At 42.6% G+C, this 20767-nt stretch overlaps 1 protein-coding gene across 1 annotated transcript in view; it reads right to left on the bottom strand.

Moving 5' to 3' along the window:
• Positions 1–20767, bottom strand: part of clstn2a (calsyntenin 2a) — a 550354-nt gene that overhangs the window by 30630 nt on the left and 498957 nt on the right. Inside the window, exons 11-16 of the mRNA XM_073040910.1 lie at positions 13749–13915; positions 13184–13332; positions 8984–9192; positions 3805–3975; positions 2934–3079; positions 2605–2737 (exon numbers count right to left, since the gene is read on the bottom strand). Of these exons, the coding sequence (XP_072897011.1) occupies positions 2605–2737; positions 2934–3079; positions 3805–3975; positions 8984–9192; positions 13184–13332; positions 13749–13915 (975 nt within the window). The remainder of the gene's footprint in view (positions 1–2604; positions 2738–2933; positions 3080–3804; positions 3976–8983; positions 9193–13183; positions 13333–13748; positions 13916–20767) is intronic.

Raw genomic sequence — 20767 nt, forward strand, 5'->3', positions numbered from 1 at the left:
TTAATCTTTACTTTATTATATGCCCTCTCTTTAGCTTTTATGTTGGCTTTGACTTCTCTTGTTAGCCATGGTTGTATGATCTTTTCTTTAGAATACTTCTTCCTCTTTGGGATGTATATATTCCATGCCTTTCAAGTTGCTTCCAGAAATTCCAGCCATTGCTGTTCTGCCATCATCCCTGCCAGTGTTCTTTTCCAATCAACTTTGACCAACTCACTCTAATACTGACACATCTAACTTTAGCTTCTCTTTATTGAATTTCAGGGTGAATTCAATCACATTATGATCACTTGCCCCAAAAGGTTCCTTTACCTTAAGCTGCCTAATCAATTATGGTTCATTGCCCAAACCAGAATACCTGATCCTCTAGTGGGCTCAACCATGAGCTGCTCTTAAAAGCCATCTTTTAGGCACTCTAGAAAATCCCCCTCCTGTAATTCAGCTCCAACCTGTTTTCCTGTATGTTGAAGTTCCCCATGAGTATTGTAACATTGCCTTTTCGGCTTGCATTTTCTAACTCCCATTGTAATTTGTAGGCCACATCCTTTCTACTGTTTGGTGGGACTGCATACAACTCTCATCAGTCTTTTTACCCGTGCAGTTCCTTAGCTCTATCCACATTGATTCACCACCTTCTGACCCTATGTCGCCTCTTTCTAATGATTTGATTTCCTGTTTTACCAACAGAGCAATACCACCCTCTCTGCCTTCCTGCCTGTCCTTTTGGTACAATGTGTATCCTTGGACATTATGTTTCCAGCTATAATCTTTCAGCCATGATTCATTGATGCTTACAACATCATAACTGCCAATCTGCAACTGTGCTGCAAAGTCATCTTCCTTTTTTCATATTCTGCATGCAACCTTTTTTTATTTTATTGTACCATGCTCAACCTTTTGATTCCTAACTTTGTCTGAGATCTTACCAACATCTGCCTCCACAATCTTTCCACTTACTGTTCTGGCACTCTAGTTCCCATCCCCATAGCTCTAGTCTGAACCCCACCATGCAGAATTAATAAACCTTCCTGCTAGGATATTAGTCATCCTCCTGTTCAGTTGCAATCTGTCCCTTCCGTACACATCCCACCTTCCCTGTAAAAAAGACCAATGATCAAAAAATCTTATGCTCTCCCTTCTACACCAACTCCTTAGCCACATGTTAAATTGTATAATCTTCTTAGTCCTCGCCTCACTATCATGTGGCATGGGTAGCAATCCTGAGATCACAACCCTGGAGGTCCTGCCCTTTAACTTAGCACCTAACTCCGTGAACTCCCTGTGTAGAAACTTTTCACTTGTCCTACCTATGTCATTGGTAGCTACATGGACCATGTCTTCTGGCTGTTCATCCTCCCACTTAAGAACACTAAGGACTTGATTCGAGATATCCCAGACTCTGGCACCCAGGAGGCAACATCCCATCTGGGAATCTCATTCTGACCCATGGAACCTCCTGTCTGTTCCCCTAATGAATCCCTTTTCACCACATGGTGCCTCTTCTTCCCCTTCCCATCTGATTCACAGAGACAGACTCAGTGCCAGAGCTGACTACTGTGACTTTCCTCTGTTATGTCATCTCCCACTCCCCTGACAGTAATATACCTGTTGTTGAGGGGGATGCCACAGGGGTGCTCTGCACTGGCTCCTTAGCCCCTCTCTCCTTCCTGTCACCCAGTGTCCTGTGTCTTGCACTTCCGGTGTAACTACCTCTCGATTTGTCCTATCACCGCCTTCAGCCTCCTGAATGCATCTAGAAGTTCATCCAGTTCCACTTCCAACTCCTTAATGCAGTTTGTTAGAAGCTGAAGTTGGATGCGCCTCTCACATTTGTAGTGTTTGGGGATACTGGGCATTTCCCGGCCTTGCCACATCCTGTAAAGGGAGCATTGTAGTATTTTGCCTGTCGTCTTTATCTAGCTGAGCAGATATAAAGAAGAAAAGGAAAAAAACTTGAGATTTCCTTTCCCTGAGTGAAGCCTCTCTTCATTGACACTTCGAAGAGGGTTGGGGGGAGGGGAGGTTGGCGTTTGAGAGTTTTTGTTTCTTTTTATCTGGGGTGGGGGGGATTGACATCTTTCTTTCAACTGTTTCTGTGTTTTTGTGTTCTATGGCTATCTGGAGAAGACAAATCTCAGAGTGGTACTCTGCAAACTTACTTTGATAATAAAATGAACTTTTGAACCTTTGATGTCTCTGTCTAACTCCCTTCCACATCAATAGTGATCCTTGTGCAGAAAGAAAGGGTAATAGAAGCTACGGAAACGTTGGCAATGCAGACATAAATTAATTGAATGAGTTTTGTAACATGGCAGGAATTGGCACCCTTTATGCCAAAAGATCGGATTGCCAGTTAATGTACTATGCTGCTGTAAAATCAAAGAAGACAGCAATCTATTTCAACAACAGATGATAGAGGCATAGCAAACCAGCTATCAGAGTGGTGAATTTGTCAATGTGGACATCAGAGACAGCTCAAATAGACTGCTACAGAGCTAATTTTTTGTGTCATGATAATGTTAGCCTGTAAATATTAACATTCCCATTTTTTAATAACAAAGTTACTCACTTTGTCTGTTCTTTTCAAGCAAGCTGTTCTGTTACCTGAGTTATGAGCAGTATTAAGGTTGTGACCTGGGAGATCGGGCAGCGAATGATGGATAGACTGGAGAAACTGAGGCTGAACAACCACATGATTAACATGGTCCATAAGATTAATGTTGTGAAGAACGTTCACCTAGACAAAGGAAAGCAAGGTGGTCAATAATCATCCTGTCAAATCAATTCTCACAGTCCTGAGCTGTGACAGTGTGAATGCACTATTGCTTACCAAGTAAATTACATATAGCAATCATGCATTGAGCAACTCTGCTTTCTGACCATAATACATCAACTCTCTCAATATGTATACCAGAGCTGTCTTTTCTTCTCACCTCTAAGTTAAATTCATTGCTTGTGTAACGCCCATTGAGTTCTGAGCATGTCAGCCTAAACTTTCGGCCAAAAATGGACGCAGTTTCCCAGTGGCGATATCGGAGTTTGCGAAGCACATGCTCATAGTTTGCCATGGTGTCCACACCTAACAAAAAGCACAGGTTACAACTGTCAGGTGGAAGGAGGCCTTGTTCATCATGATTTACATAAGTGCCAACTAATATTTTCTAGAACTGTGGGGGAGAAAATCATAGACTTGAAGAGTGTCACAAATTCTATTATAATTTGCACTACATTCTTTCATTTTAGCATATTGTACTTCCCAGCCTATTATCAGAACAACTTGCTTATTTTCATGTTCTTTGAAACTAAAACATATAGTTGTATAATGATTGTATATTAATTGCAGCAGTTTATGTTCTTAATGATCTATAACAACAAGCCTATTACGTTGGTCATATGGACATTGTGCTTTGCTATAAAAGAATTCCTGCCACTGCCTGTAGAGTTTGTACGTTGTCCCCATGACTGCATAGGTTTTGTCTGAGCTCTGTGGTTTCCTCTCACATTCCAAAAGTGTACTGGTTGGTTGGTTAATTGCTCATTGTAAATTATTCTGTGATTAGGCTATTGATAAATCAGCAGTTACCGGTTGGCACAGTTGAATGGCCTTAAGGGCCTACTCTGAGCTGTCACAATAAATAATTTTTTTTTAAAAAAACAACTAAAATAACTAATATTATTATGGAATATTTTTAATAAAGTCAGTGTGTCAAACCAACAAATGCTGTTAAATGTTGGTCAACTTGATAAATGAAATAAGTCAATTTTGAACTACAAATAAATGAATATACAAGATTTGGCAGTTACCATAAATTGACATCCCTGCAGTGGAATTAGTGAATTCAAGATGTTTCCCATGCAACTCAATTGGTTCTAGTTCCAGACATTCAGTTTCAGAATTTAGTTCATCCCCTGTGACCAAAATATCACAGTAATCCAGGTTGTGAACAATTTCTTCAGGTCCACCAGGATGACGGGCTGCAAAACAAATATTTTTTTAAAATGCTGGTGAACACAAATGAATCTCACATCAAAAATGAAATCACACTAAAACAGAAATCTTATATTTGCCACAAAAAGTTAAGACATTTCACTTAATCTCTGAGTTGGGTCATAGCTGATGAACCCTATTATCTCAGTAGATGTCGGAAAGTAGTTGGCATTCCCAAACCTGCAACAAAGTACTTCATTAAATAAAAAAACTTATAATATCAGAACATAATTTCTTTCAGTGGCTAGAAAAGGGAGACAGAAATTGGAGCAATTTACATGCTAGAATCCCCAAAACAGCAGCAACTGAAATTGCATATGCTATAACCCTATTTTAATGATGAATCAGAATCAGAATTAGGTTTAATATCACTATCATGTGGTGAGAATTTTTTTCGTTTTGAGGCAGCAATATACATTAAATGAGTAATAAAATTATTAAATTACAATAAAAATAAATATATTAAAAATTAAATAAGTAGTGAAAGATGAGAGGAAAAATAGGACATGTTCATGGGTTCATTGTCCACTCAGGAATCTTATGGCAGAGGGGAAGGAGCTATTCCTGAAGCGTTAAGTGTGTGCCTTCTGGTGTACCTTCTCCTTCATGGCAGCAATGAGAAGAAGGCATTTCCTAGGTGATGGGGGTCCTTAATGATGGGTGCCACTTTTTTGCTGCTTTGCCTATTGAAGGTGTCCTGGATGCTGGGGAGGCTAGTGCCCATGATGGAGTTGGCTGGGTTCACAACTTTCTGCAGCTTTTTCTGTTTCTGTGCAAAGGGCCCTTCATATCAGACAGTGCTACAACCAGTTAGAATGTTCTCCGCTGTACATCTGTAGTAAACTGCAGGTGTCTTTGGTGATGTATCAATTCTCCTCAAACTCCTAAAAAATATATAGCCTTCTTTGCTTTGCAATTGCATCAATATGTTGGGCTCAGGATAGATCTTCAGATCTTCAACTTGAAACTACTCATCCTTTCCACTGTTGATCCCTTGATGAGAACTGGTGTGTGTTCCACCAACTTCCCCTTCCACAATCAATTCCTTGGTCTTACTGCCATTGAGTGCAAGGTTGTTGTTGTGACACCACTCAACCAGCTGATCTATCTCGCTCCTGTACACCTCCACGTCACCATCTGATATTCTGCCAATAATAATTGTGTTGTCAGAAAATTTACAGATGTCATTTGAGCTGTGCATAGCCACACAATTGTGGGTGTAAAGAAAGTAGAGCAGTGGGCTAAGCAGGCATCTTTGAGGTGCGCCACTATTGTTTGTCAGAGAGGAGGATATATCATTTCCAATCTGCACAGATTGTGGCCTCCTGGTGAGGAAGCCAAGGATCCAGTTGCAGAGGGAAGTACACAGGCCCAGCATTTGCAGCTTGTTGATTAGAACTCAGGGATGATTGTGTTAAACACTGAGCTGCAGTTAATAAACAGTTGTCTGACATAGGTATTATTATTGTCTGGGTAATCCAAGGCTGATTGGACAGCCAGTAAGATTGTTTCTGCTGTAGCTCGGTTGTGGCAATAAACAAAATGCAGTGGGTCTAGATCCTTGCTGTCATTCACTATGATCATGGCTGATCATTTACCTCATTGCCACCTTTGTCCCTAACCCTATTTTCCCAAAATCTCAAAACTGCCAATTTCTGTATTGAATAAGCTAACGAGTGAGCCTCTGGGAAAGGGAATTCCAAAAGCCTCATTTGATGGCTTTATAGTTTGATTCATACCTTTCTCCTTGAAACCAATGTGCCGCAATAATGTTTTCAAATTTATTTGCCATATCCAGATAAATATTCACTGTGAACACTTCTTTCCATGGTCTGCATTTTTTAGGCAACAACTTTCACTGGAAATCCAGTGACCCAGCTTTCTCTACTTGCTCTACTGTGGAGTTCTTTAACTGCACTATATTTCTTGGCATATTCTCTCAGTATTTCTCACTAAGATGCTGAAATATAGTGACTAATTAACATCAACATACTTTGTGAAATGAAAGAGCTTATGATGTGAGGACAGTTTCTTATTTGGGCCTTTTCCACAGAGGCAAACATAGAATTTGAACAGCAGCTATATCATGTAAATCAAATGATATAATCCTAAAAAGTATCACCTTAAACAGCAATGTCAGTATCACATATGTTATATTTCATCTGATAGGTGCTTAAGCAGTAATATCCAGGCATAAAAGTCCCAAAATACCAGCCTCTCCTTGGACAGCAAATTGTTTTTTTTCAGGTGGTTGTCTCTTCAGTTCTTACCCAGGCTGGTTGGATGGAATTTCACATTAAGCTTAAATATATCCATTTGAGTGGAAGAACTCATACCATTTCTCTGCCAGAGCGATACTAATGATGGCCATGTTTCATAACCCACATTATAGTGTTATGAATGATGAACAGACCTGATGGACAATGGGGTACAGAGTTAACCATCCCCCCCGAGAACCACGAACTGTTACTGTTGCTATGCTGACCATGAGAAAGAGAGACGAAAAACAGGCAAGAGCATCTGTGACAGATAAGAGAGAGAGTGAGATTGCTGATTAACTGTATTGTGACTCCTTTTGAATTATCTACTGTTTCGCTGCAAGGACAATAGTTTGCTCAATAACATTCCTCAGTGGACTGCAGGAGTGGCCTGATTTGATGGACACAGTCATTCAGAATTGATGGATAGCTGAGACCCTGTTAGGGATAAAAAGACAGGTCTGGAGAGACACCCTCCAGACACGCCAGTGGACACTGATTGAGTGTTGGAACCCACAAGAAAGGTGGGGGCTTCGGAGACCAAACCAGGAGATCGGTCAGTCAAGCTCACAGTGTTACAGCAGGGTTGGTGGGGACTTGTGTGTGTGTGTGTGTGTGTGTGTGTGTCCACTCATGCCAGAGTGACGAGTCCACCACAGAAGAATGGTCTGGCTGAAGACCAGAGGGTTCATAACTGAATGACCACAACGATACAATGGACTAAGAAAGCAAAGGAAGGTTTGGCTGCTGTAGCTGTTACATCTCGCTCGCTCTCTCTCTCTCTCTCTCTCTCCAACGATTACAATACAACAAGCATAACTACCTCAGCACTCATGAACTGAACTGAACTTTATATTATATGACAATTCATTTACCCCGAGACATCGATAGAGCTTGTTTATTATTGCTTATTATTATTATTCCTACACTTTTAGGTTTATTACTGCTACCTTGTGTTATATGTATATTTGCATTATTGATATGGTTTTGCTTATTTTTATTAATAAACACCTTTAAATATAGTACCACCAGACTCCAACGGATTCTTCTTTCTCTGCTGGTCAGACACCCAGTTATGGGGTACGTAACAATAGTCATTTCATTTTATACCTCAAGTGCATAACATTATCTTTGTCTGCATACTGTGCCGACCCACACACACTTTCTAAGTTCTGTATCAGCCTATCAAGGGCAAAATTAAAACACTTACCAAAAGAAAGAAGATATATTTGCATTGGTCCTTCACACAAAGGCATCCCACTGTACTCGACAATCAACGGTGATTACCATCACTACAGGAGGAATAATTTCACCAACTAGCTCAAAGATTAATTTGCTGATGAGATAATGTGGCATGTCCTGCCCTATCCAACCAGCCATGGATGTAAATGTTTTCTTTCAAATTATAAAGTAATTCACAATAAAAGATAATAGATTTGTTTAAAATACACTGAACTATAGTAATCTAATTAGAAACAAAGGTATTATGCTGCAGAAAAATGGGTAAAATTTTCCTTACCTGAACTTACCTCTGTAATGAAAGTCAGCAGAAACAATGAAATGAATGATGTTGTAGTAAAGAACATGGACTGGTCATTTAGCTCAGTAAGATCAAGAACCAGCATTGGACTTGATTAATATCAGCAAAGGAGCATGGTTCCAGCTCTCTCCTGACTTACACAGTACAGCTTACTCAAGCACACATCAAAGACACTAAACACTGGAGAGTAGATTTGTACCATGAAATCAAGGATAAATATTGGCCAGGGCATTAGGGCAACTGTAAGCTTTTATCTGATGCTATTTTTAACATCTTAATTGTTAACTATGTACATTTGTTCAATAGTAGAATTTTAGACCCATATCCAGGAAACTCTACTGATAATTGTCACACACTCTCAGACAACAATCAAATCAGCAATGTCCTTCTCTGTCTCTTTGCTAATGATAATACTGATTCTCTCCTTTTCTCATACCAATAGCACGTCAATTACTTTAATATTCATACTTTGGTCTTTTCATATGCCAGTTTGCTTGTATTTCTTATGTTATCATGTGTTAAAGTAAGGAGACAGGTTATTTATTTCCTCTCTCACTTTGCCTATGTGGAGGATTTTACTTCCTTTAGTGTGTTATTTAATTTACAATTCAACCCAGGATTAGTCTCAGATAATTCTTAATCATCTGTTTGGGAGGGTTGCTGATCCTTTGAGAACTTGGCCTTCCTCAGGGAAAGAAAGTCAGAGTAGAACACTAGACGCTGAGAAGAATGGGATAAAACAGAAGGGCAAACAGGTATCACAAATAAAAAGTGATATTGAAATCTAATTCACCTTCCAATTGACACAAATCCCCAGAGAAGCTATAGTCAATAATCCTTGAGTTTGAATTGCTGCTTCAATATCTGTTTGGACCACAGATTGGCAACTTCCAGTTCTTTGAAATATATTAAAAGAAAATAAATAGAAGAGAACAATCCTAAAATAACATTACATTTCATTTATGTTGTATCTTCAATGTGTTATAACTAGGAAATTTAATTATCAGAAAATTATTATTAAATGACTGAAGTTTGTAAGTTGAGGTTTGTTAAAATTTGAATTTAAGAAAACCTATGCTGGTGTTTCAGGGCTATTCACTTGGTTTAATAGATTTTTTCAAATTTTCCACCTTGTTGGGAAAATTTTGCCTCCCTTCTTTGACATAGTTCTGTTACTAAAATGTAAAATCAACCAACCTTTGCCATCCTCACGTCCCCCTCTTCTAACAGTGCTCATGATCCTGAGGCCAGGAAATAGAACCACGCCTCTGTTGCTTTCGAACTCTGATGCCGGTCTGGAAAAATGATCCAATCCACTAATGGTAATCTTTGGTTCAACAGGTTGAAGGACCACTATGTAACCATCGATATCTGGGACATTGATGCAAGTGTCCTCACCGAAACACCTTAGGAGATAAGCAAAATCTCAGCGAACATTGGCTATGTTACAGTCAAAAGCATGAGTCTCTGGAGAAATCAATTATATTTATAAATAGTCGCTTCGCACAGCAGTGATGATCTTGAGATAAAAATCTTTCCAATTATCATGGTATCATGGTTATTAATCAGGAGGCACATTTTCCCAACTCATTTACTCCTTTGAAATCTTTTATATGCAGGTTTCTGTACTTTTCCATTTCCAGGGAAATGAATGTGACAAGGATTTATCGTTTTCCAGGATCTCATTTTCTGATTACATGCATGAGCTTAACAATAAAATGGCACTGGCTTAAGTTAGCAATGGAGAGAGCAAAGCTTTGCTTTTACATTATTTTATTTTAGTATTACTTTCACCATGAAGTTTGTAACCAATAGATTTCCTTTATCAGTAGACAGATGGCAATATCTCAAACTCAAAGCCAGGCAGAACTGATTTGCCAAACATGGACAGGCTACTTGGAGGTAAGTCACAGTCAGAGCAAGACAGACATTTCAAAAGGGGTTTCAGACAATCCCCAGGTAAGAAGATAAGGCACAAAAGAGAAGCATTCTGGGAAACATCAGGCATTTAGCCTTGGGAAAGCTGATAAAGTGTAACTAATTTATTCAAAGAGAAACTAGGAAAGCAAAGGAAGTACACTACATGAAAGATCTTGGCAAATACAATCCAAAGATGTCTCATAAATCTATAAAAAAACAAGCAAATACTAAGTTGAATGGGACCTATTGTAACAAAAAGGTAACTTGTGGATGGTTGTGGGTAAGGATCACATTTCTCTAGAAAATGAGCTGGTCATTGACTTCAAAAAAAGGTGGGAGACACAAGCTCCTGTCTACTTAATTGCTATTGAGGTTGAGAGGGTTGAAATCTTCAAGATCCCAGGTGTGAGAATCACCAATAGCCTGTGCTGGTCTAACCACATTGATGCCACAACCAAGAAAGCTCAACAACACCTCTACTTCCTCAGGACGCTCAAGAAATTTGGAATGCCTGGTTAACACTTACCAATTTTTATTGATGGATTCGGTTTGGAGGCATAATGGCTTGAATTAACAACCGCTCTGCAGATGACCACAACAAACTGCAGAGAGTTGTGGACACAGCTGAGCACTTTTCAGGAACCAGCTTCCCCTCTATGGATACTGTCTCCACGATCTACTGCCTAGTAAGACAGCCAGCATAAATCAAAGATCCCACCCACCCCAAACTTTATCTCTTCTTCCTTTTCCCATCAGGCAGAAGATGCAAAAGCTTGGAAGCATTTCCTGCCAAGCACAGGGATATCTTCTCTGGTACTGTTATCAGACTCTCAAAAGGCCCTTTTGTACAATAGGATGCACTCTTGTCCTCGTAATCTACCTTGTTACGATTTTGCACATTAGATACCTGCACTGCACTTTTCAGTAGCTTTTATACTTTCACTGCTTTGCTTTTGTTTTATCTTATTTTAGTTCAATGCACTGTGTAATGGTTTGATTTTTGTAAACAGTATACAGGACAAGCTCCTCACTGTATCTTGGTAAATGTGACAATGTTATGGTTGGCATCCGTCTGTCTCGAAGGACAATAGGTGATGATCATCATTACCACAAGCCTAGGCAGAAGGTACGGAGATCCTGAGATGCCCAGTCATCAAGATTCTTCTCTCAGCCTCACCAGTGTAGTCCAAAAGAAAGAATATGAAGCAATACGTTTGGCACCAGTTGGCTACAGGAGTGCCAGAAAGATGTTCAATGATGTCCAGCCACTTTAGGGCTTCCACTCTGGATTAGGGGTTAATCCCATAGCCTTCATCTCTCCCAAGGCTGCCCACGAGGTGGTGGGGCTATTTGCCCATAGCCAGGATGAGAATAATGATCTAATACTGATAAACCAATACCAATATTTTATGACAGTCTTCACAACAGAGCAAGAACCCAGTGTTATGGAAAAATTGGAAGAGATAAACACAATGAAAGAGGAGTTATAAAGAGGGTTATCATCTTTATAAATAGATAAGTCACCAAACCCAGATAAAAGATATCACAGGGTGTAAAAAATCAAGGGAGAAAATGACAGAAGGCTTGAATACAATTATTCATTCCTTTCTGGATTTAGGAGATCTTGTCAAGACTTGGAGAGCTGTTAACATAGTACCAATTGCAAGCCAATTAGCTTAATATCAGTGGCGAGAAAATTATTGAAATCCATGATAAGAACCAGAATAAATCTTAATTAGAAAGTCACATTTAAATCTAGGAGTAGATTACTTGGCCATTCAAAACTACTCTGGTTTATCAGATTGTAACCTTATTTCTGCATGGCAGTCTGTGCAAGAAACCACTTCAACACATTAGCATCCTTCCTTAAACAGGGGTCCAATATTGTCTAGATAAGGTCTCACCAATGCCCTAATTTGCAACAGTATAACCTCAATTGCCCTGGCAATAAAGGATAGAGAATGATGTCTTGTTGGCTTCCCTAATTACTTGTTGTATCTTATACTAGTCTTCTGCAAATCATACACTAAGACATCCAGATCGGAGCTCTGTGATGTTTCAAAACTAATATATTATAGTTCTTTTTTCTTGTTTTTCCTCCTAAACTGAACAATTTCTCAATTCCTTACATATTACTCCATTTTCAGAGCTTTCTCTGCTAATTTAATGATTCTGCATTGTAATGCATTTAAGCTCTTTTCACAACACACTTTCCTACCTGCTTTTGTATTATCAGCAAAATTGAAAACCGAATCTTCGGTGCCTTGATTGAAGCCATTTATATAAACTGTAAAAACTTGAGCCTTATCACTGATCCCTGTGGAATACCAGTTGTTATATCTTTTTAGCAGATGTTCCATTTCTGCTTACACCGTGTTTCTTGTTAGACAGCCAATCTTCTATTTATGCTAAAATGGTATAATTTATGCCTTGTGCAATGACTTGTGTTGAAGCACTTTATCAAGTGCCTTTTGGAAATCTAAAAGTAGGACATTCATCAGTTCTCCTTAACCCATAGCACCTAGTTCTTCAAATAACTCCAATAAATTGATAACATATTATTTCCCTTTCACAAAACTTGACTGTGCTTAACTACGTGAAATTTTCCAATTGACCTTCTATAACATCTTTAATAATAACTGTTAACATTTTTCACACAATAAGCACTAATTTTACTTGTATAAAAAATTTGCTTTCTATCTTCCTTTTTAAATCAAGGAGTTACATATACTCTCCTCCAACCATCACTAAATTTAGTGCAATTTGGAAAGTTAAAACTAATGCATCAAATATCTCATTAGTCAGATCAGTATCCAAGGATTGGTAGACCAAAGCTCCAAGAACTTCCTCTGTGCCATCTCCCTGGTGATTACAATTTCCCAATGTTTCTCTCTCCCTTCCTCTTCCTGATTTACAGCTATTTCTGCAATTTTAATTGCAAACTTCAAGATAAAAATTAATACAAAACATATTATTGCTTCAGCTGCTATTTTCTTGTTTTCTAATATCAATTACTCACTCACTTTCTGTTTGACCAATGCTCACTTTAAATATCTTCAGAAATTCATACAATTTGCTTGCATACTTACAGCTAGCTTTATCATCGTCTTCAGTTTTTCCCTTCCTTAATCCTTTTCCCAGTTGTTCTTCATACTAAGATAACCTTCTGCCCTGCCACATTCATTTGCTCAATTATATACTTTGTCTTTAAGTACAGTCTTTAATTATATTGTAAAATTGTAAAATTCATTTATATAATGATTTTAGGGGCTTTGAAATAATTAACTAATCCCGCCTCAATGCACAATATTGAGCTGAGTATGATGTGTTATCAGGTTGGTTTAGCACAAGGACATGTTACAAAGAAGAATACATCCTAACTTCGTGTGGATGGGAGGATGGTACTCAAAATGGCCTTTGCTGAATGACCCTGACTAAAACAAAGCCGATCTTGAGTACAGTTTACAAATAACTTACTGCACTTGGCTGGATACTGCGTAGCGTCGAATACCAGGAGTTGGAAATTGTCTTGAGTTAATATATGCTACTGACTGCATTGCTCGATTTATGGTGTCAATGTCATCCCCTTCCATGACCAAGATTGACTGGGCAGGATTAAAGTGAAACTACCAAAAGAAAACAAAATGAATTTAGTACTGTGTATAATCCTTAAGAGTTATAATCAATGAAGTAAAATTTCCATTTGTAACTAGGTATTACACAAAATAGGACAATTGTTGGTTTCACCTAGAGTCTCTGTGAACTTGGAATGATTTTGTATAACTCTGCAAACAAGCTGGTGCTCGAATTATTAAAGTTGACATACTTTGAAATATGGAAGAGTTTGACAAAAATACCTTTTAAATGCAAATTAATATAAAGTCATTATTTGTCAATACGAACAACATAATTAGATTTTACAGTGCTCCCAGCACTTACTATTATCAAAATTATTCTGCAAACACTAACCTTTAGTGATCAATGATGAAAATTAATAGAAACATTTCTATCAGCATAGAAATGAGTCACTGTAATCCCTCACCTTGATTTCTTTTCCAAGGCTCTCCAAGGAATTAATATCCAAACCTTCTTTGCAGGTCTGCAAGCAGGAGATAACTTTCTGACTCTCAATCTTGCCTGGACGAATAGATAAACCTGCAAGGCTACCATGGAAAAACTGGGCAAACTGAGGCTTTAAAATTTCCCCACCTGAAGTTAAAAGAATTAAAATAATTAATGTTGATTAAATGCAAATGTAATTAAAGCTTGATTTTCTTTCTTAATAACTAATGCCTTACTACCTTTGCCATGGATAAGAACTTCTTGCCATTAGCTCAAGTTTTAGACTGAACATATTTGTCTCAAATACGCTTTTTTAAAGCCTTCTTACTTCTTCAGCTTAAAATGCTGACCATTACATTAAGTGGTTCTTCCTAGAGAGTTATTTTGCTCAATGTCTGTGATTTATTTAGAACAATTGCGACATTTCTTAATTCTACTGAAATAGTCCTGTAATAGATGATTATTAATGTATTGTGGTGGTGTGCTACACGCAGCGCTGCAATAACGACACGGAGTCGGTGAGCTGCAGTTGCAAAAGAGGTTTATTCAAACTTCGCGGCCTCGCTTTAAAGCCTTCCTGATCCCACCCTCCCCGGGCGGGAATGCTATAGGGGGCGCGTATTCACAGTCCCGTCCCACGCGGGGGCTTTTCCCCTTGCTGGTGAAACAGACTTGGCGCCCTCTTTGGGACCTGCCTCAATGCCGACGCGCGCCGCTTTGTGAGCCAGTTTGAGTGCACTGGGAAGTGTGTCACCACATAACCCCCCCCCCACAGAACTAGTGATACACCCCCCAATGTCCTCAGTCTGGGTCGGACTCTGTTTGGGAGGTCTGCCTCTCCGCCGCAGTGCCTGAATCTCGACCGGCTGCGCCAAGTCTACATGGGCCGGTCCACCGTGAAAACCTCCTCTTTCCCCCCAATGTCCAGCACGAAAGTGGACCCGTTGTTTCTGATCACCGTAAATGGCCCCTCGTAGGGCCGCTGTAGCGGTGCCCGATGTCCGCCCCGTCGTACAAAAACGAACTTACAGTTTTGCAGGTCTTTGGGTACGCAGGTCGGGTTCTGCCCATGCTGTGAAGTGGGTATGGGGGCCAGGTTGCCGAGCCTCTCGCGTAGTCTGCCCAGGACTGCTGCGGGTTCTTCCCCTTGCCCCCTTGGGGCTGGTATGAACTCTCCTGGGACGACCAGGGGTGCGCCATACACCAACTCGGCTGACGAGGTGTGCAGATCCTCTTTGGACGCCGTGCGGAAGCCGAGCAGGACCCGGGGAGCTCATCCGCCCAGTTAGGTCCTTTGAGGCGGGCCATGAGAGCCGACTTCAGGTGACGGTGGAAACTCTCCACTAGTCCATTCGACTGTGGGTGGTAGGCAGTTGTGTGGTGCAGCTGTGTCCCCAAAAGGCTGGCCTTAGCTGACCACAGGCTGGAGTTGAACTGGGCGCCTCTGTCGGAGGTAATGTGGGCCGGTACACCAAAGCGAGATACCCAAGCGGTAATCAGTGCCCGGGCGCAAGATTCCGAGGTGGTGTCGGTGAGCGGGACTGCCTCTGGCAATCTTGTGAACTGGTCCACGATAGTCAGGAGGTGCCGCGCTCCTCACAACACTGGCAGGGGGCCCCACGATAGCCACATGAATGTGGTCGAAACGCCGGCGGGTGGGGTGGAACTGCTGCGGCAGAGCTTTGGTGTACCGCTGCACCTTGGCTGTTTAGCAGTGCATGCACGTTCTGGCCCATTCACTGACCTGTTTGCAGAGTCTGTGCCAAACGAACCTGTTGGCTACCAACCGGACAGTTATCCTGATGGAGGGGTGCACTAAGTTGTGAATGGAGTTGAAAACGCGCCACCACCAGACTGCCGGAACGACGGGGCGGGGTTGGCCGGTGGTGACGTCACAGCGTAGGGTCCTCTCACCTGGGCCTACGGGGAGGTCCTGAAGCTGCAAACCGGAGACTGAAGTTCTGTAACTAAGGATCTCCTCGTCTGCCTGCTGCACCTCCGCCAGTGCTTCATAGTCTACCCCCGGGACAGGGCTTGGATGTTAAGGCGGGAGAGGGCGTCTGCCACGACATTGTCCTTTCCCGAGACATGCCGTACATCCGTCATGTATTTGGAGATGTAGGACAGATGTCGCTGCTGGCGGGACGACCAGGGGTCGGATGCTTTCGTGAACGCAAAGGTAAGCGGTATGTGGTCCGTGAACGCGGTGAAAGGCCTACCTTCTAAGAAGTACCTGAAATGCCAGATTGCCAGGTATAGCACCAACAGTTCCTGGTTGAAAGCACTGTATTTGAGCTCGGGTGGTTGTAGGTGTTTGCTGAAAAACGCCAGGGGTTGCCAGCAACCCTTGATGAATTGTTCCAGCACTCCACTGACTGCTGTGTTGGATGTGTCCACTGTGAGGGCGGCAGGGACGTCTGTTCTGGGGTTCACTAGCATCGCGGCATTTGCCAAGGCTTTTTTGATTTTAATGAAAGCGGCGGCGGACTCCTCGTCCCAGGTAATGTCCTTGCCCGGACCCAACATCAGAGCGACCAGGGGGTGCATGATTCGGGCAGCTGAAGGGAGGATGCAGTGGCAGAAATTCACCATACCCACGAATTCCTGAAGGCCTTTGATTGTGTTGGGTCGGGGGAAATGGTGGACTGCGACTACCTTGGCGGGCAGAGGGGTTGAACCGTCTTTAGTAATCCTGTGGCCCAGGAAGTCAATGGTGTCGAGCCCAAACTGGCATTTGGCCGGGTTGATTGTTAGGCCGTATTCACTCAGTTGGGCGTAGAGTTGACGGAGGTGGGACAGATGCTCCTGACGACTGCTGCTGGCTATGAGGATGTCTTCCAAATAGATGAAAGCGAAGTCCAGGTCGCGTCCCACCACGTCCATCAACCGCTGGAACGTCTGTGCGTTATTCTTTAGGCCGAACGGCATGCGGAGGAACTCGAAAAGGCCAAAATGGGTGATGAGTGCCGTTTTGGGGACGTCATCCGGATGCATCGGGATTTGATGGTATCCCCGGATGAGGTCTACCTTGGAGAAGATCCGTGTGCTGTGCAGGTTTGTTACAAAGTCCTGAATGTGCGGCACAGGGTAGCGATCCTGTGTTGTAGCCTCGTTCAGCCTGCGGTAGTCGCCGCATGGTCTCCAGCCCCCTGTTGCTTTGGGCACCAGGTGCAGGGGGGAGGCCCATGGGCTGTCCGACTGCCGTATGATCCCCAATTCCTCCATCCTCTTGAACTCCTCCTTCGCCAGCCGGAGCTTGTCCGGGGGAAGCCTTCGAGCACGGGTGTGGAGGGGTGGTCCTTGTGTCGGGATGTGGTGCTGTACGCCGTGTCTGGGCATGGCTGCCGTGAACTGCGGTGCCAGAACCGATGGGAAATCCACCAGGACTCTGGTGAAGTCGTTGTCGGACAGCGTGATGGAGTCTAGATGTGGGGCCGGCAACTGGGCTTCACCCAGGGAGAACGTTTGAAAGGTCTCGGCGTGGACCAGTTTCTTCCCTTGCAGGTGGACCAGTAGGCTGTGAGCTCGCAAAGAATCCGCTCCCAGGAGCGGTTGGGCTATGGCGGCCAGTGTGAAGTCCCACGTGAACCGGCTGGAGCTGAACTGTAGCCGCACCGTATGGGTGCCGTAGGTCCTTACTGTGCTGCCGTTCGCGGCCCTCATGGTGGGACCAAGTTCTCTGTTGCGGGTGTCGTAACTTGTCGGAGGTAAGATGCTGATCTGGGCTCCGATGTCGACCAAAAAGCGGCGTCCCGACTGCTTGTCCCAGACATACAGGAGGCTATCCCGATGGCCAGCTGCCATAGCCATCAGTGGCGGCTGGTCCTGGCGTTTCCTGGGAATTTGCAGGGCGGGCTACAGTGGTGAGCTTTTGTGCCTCACCGCTGGTGGTAGAAGCACCATTGTTCGTTGGGCTCCTCACCCCTGCCTCTGGGGTTAGCGGGCTCTGCGGACGGGCCTGGTCTGGTCTGCTGCTGGGAGCATGGCCTGGTGATCTGTGCGACGGACGCCCCACTCTCCTTCTTGGCTTTCCACAGCACGTCTACCCAGGCTGCCACCTTCCGGGGGTCGCTGAAATCTGTGTCGGACAGCAGCAGGCGTATGTCCTCGGGCAGCTGCTCCAGGAACGCCTGCTCAAACATGAGGCAGGGCTTGTGTCCGTCAGCCAGGGCCAGCATCTCGTTCATCAATGCTGACGGCAGTCTGTCTCACAAACCATCCAGGTGCAGTAAGCGAGCAGCTCGCTCGCGCCGTGAGAGTTCGAAAATCCTTATGAGCAAGGCTTTGAAATCTGTGTATTTGCCGTCTGCTGGGGGCGACTGTATGACCTCCTCAACCTGGGCGGTTGTCTCCTGGTCGAGGGAGCTCACCTTGTAGTAGTAACGTGTGGCATCCGAGGTTATCTGCCGAATGTGGAATTGGGCTTCTGCTTGCTGGAACCATAGGTGAGGTCGCAGCTTCCAGAAGCTTGGCAGTTTTAATGAAACTGCATGAACAGATGCGGCGTCGTTCATCTCCGGTCCAAATATTGTTTGGGCCGTCGGGGTCACCAATTGTAGTGGTGTGCTACACACAGCACTGCAATAATGACACGGAGTCGGTGAGCTGCAGTTACAAAAGAGGTTTATTCAAACTTCGCGGCCTCGCTTTAAAACCTTCCTGATCCCGCCCTCCCCAGGTGGGAATGCTGTAGGGGGCGCGTATTCACAGTCCCGTCCCGTGCGCGGGCTTTTCCCCTTGCTGGTGAAGCAGGCTTGGCGCCCTCTTTGGGACCTGCCTTAATGCCGACGCACGCTGCTTTGTGAGCCGGTTCGAGTGCACTGGGAAGTGGGTTGCTACAGTATTACCAAATAATACAATATTTAGAACAGTTACATAAACACCTAAAATGGTGACAAAGTAACAGAAAAAGAAAACACTGTTTTCACAACTATGAAAAGAATCAATTAATCCAAATGCAACCACCCTGACTTACACACAATATAGTAGCATATAATTAATGTATATTAAAAGGATTCAAATTACATTTATTATCAAAGTGTATTTGTAGTATACAGCCTTGAGATTCATCTTCTTCCCAGACAGCCATGAAACAAAGAAAACCATGGAACCCATTCAAAGAAAAACATCAACCCCCATTTCCCAACATGCAAAAAAAACAAATTGCACCAACAGCAACAAGAATATCAATCTCCTGTGCAAAAATGGCAATAAAATGAAAATTCAAACTCCATAATCAAAATTCATCTCTTTGTAAAGTTACTTGTCCTTTTCCTTGTTACACTTAAGCACTTCCTTGTATCTAGTTTATTTGGAAAGATATTTAAAAGACACTTGGACAAGTACAGTACATGAACTGGAAAATAATTGAGAGATATAGGCCAAATGTAGGTGGATGTGATTAACTCTGGTAAACACCTTGGTTGCAAGTGGAGAGATAAGCTAAAGGGTCTATTTCTGTCTTATGTAACTCTAACTCAAAACTAATCCATTCAGGTTCCATGGGATGGAATGGTCTTAGAGTCGGAGTTATGCAGCATAGAAACAGGCCCTTCAGCCCAACTTGGCCATGCCAACGGTGTTGCACAGTGAGTAAGTTCCACCTGCCCGTGTTTGGCCCACAGTCCTCTGAACCTCTCCTATCTATGTACTTATCTAGATGACTTTTAAACGTTGCTAAGATGTCTACCTCACCCAATATATATTGCAACACCCACAAGATGCTGGAGAAAGTCAGCAGGCCAGTTAGCATCTATAGAAAAGACTAAATAGTCACTGCTTCGGACCGAGACCCTTCATGAGCCTGATGCATGATCTCAGCCCGAAACATTGACTGTTTACTCTTTCCCATAGATGCTGCCTGGCCTGCTGAGTTCCTCCAGCATTTTGTGCGTGTTGCTCAAATTTCCAGCATCTGCAGATTTTCTTGCATTTGCAATACCTACAGCAGCTCATTATGCAACTCCATTATGTGAAGAAACTGTCCTTGAGCTTCTCATCTCTAATCTTAAACCTGTGCTTTCCCTGGGACAAAGGCTATATCCTTTCACCTTGTCCACTTCCCTCATGATCTTGTATACCTCCATTAGGTCACCCTTCAATTTCCCATGTACCAGGGAATAAAATCTTTCTTAGTTTAGTAACATCTTTCCTGTAACAGGATGATGAAAACTGTACACAATACTCCAAGTGCTGTCTATAATTACATCGTAATTCCCAAAATCCTAATCTCACCCATTTTCTTTGCTTCCACACAGAGGCGACTTTGCTGATCTTTAGGAGAACTATTCTGTTCTCAGCTAACCTTTTACCCTTTAACCATTTACTCTGTAACCTTTTACTCCTACAGGACCTCTTGGGATTTTACTTCACCTTGCCATCAGATCCTTCTGATAGCCCCTTTTTGCCTTCCTAATTTCTCTCTCTATTTACTCCTACACTTCTTGTATTCATCAAAAAATTCACTAGTTCCCAGTTAATTACTTGGTATGTTGGCTTTCCTTTTTACTAAACTGGCCTCAATATCTTTTATCATCCAGTAGTCCCTGAACCTGCCAGCCTCGTCCTCCACACTAATAAGGACATGCTGGTCCTGAAGTCTTAACATCACACTTTTAAAGGCTTCCCACTTGGCGGATACTCCTTTCCCCACAAACAATTTCACCCAGTCAATCACTGTAAGATCCAGCCTAGAATCTGGGTTTGTCCCAGTTCACACTTTAAACTGTGAATCACCTGTATCCTCTCCAGAACTATTTAAAAATTGACCCAAAATGCTTGCCGACAGACATTTTACCACTTGCATAACTTTATTCCTCAGGGGAAGGTCCAGTGTTACACTCTTTCTAGTAGGTCCCTCTATATATTGACCAAAGCTCTTGATCTTCATATTTTTTTGCACTAATTCTAAATCCTGGTAGTTCTGGGGTTATGTTTGCCTCTTAGTCCAATGGCAATGGACTGCATGTGAATGTGTGCAAATAACACACAAGGTCACTG

Source organism: Hemitrygon akajei, chromosome 3 (genome assembly GCF_048418815.1).
Source record: "Hemitrygon akajei chromosome 3, sHemAka1.3, whole genome shotgun sequence".
NCBI lineage: Eukaryota > Metazoa > Chordata > Chondrichthyes > Myliobatiformes > Dasyatidae > Hemitrygon > Hemitrygon akajei.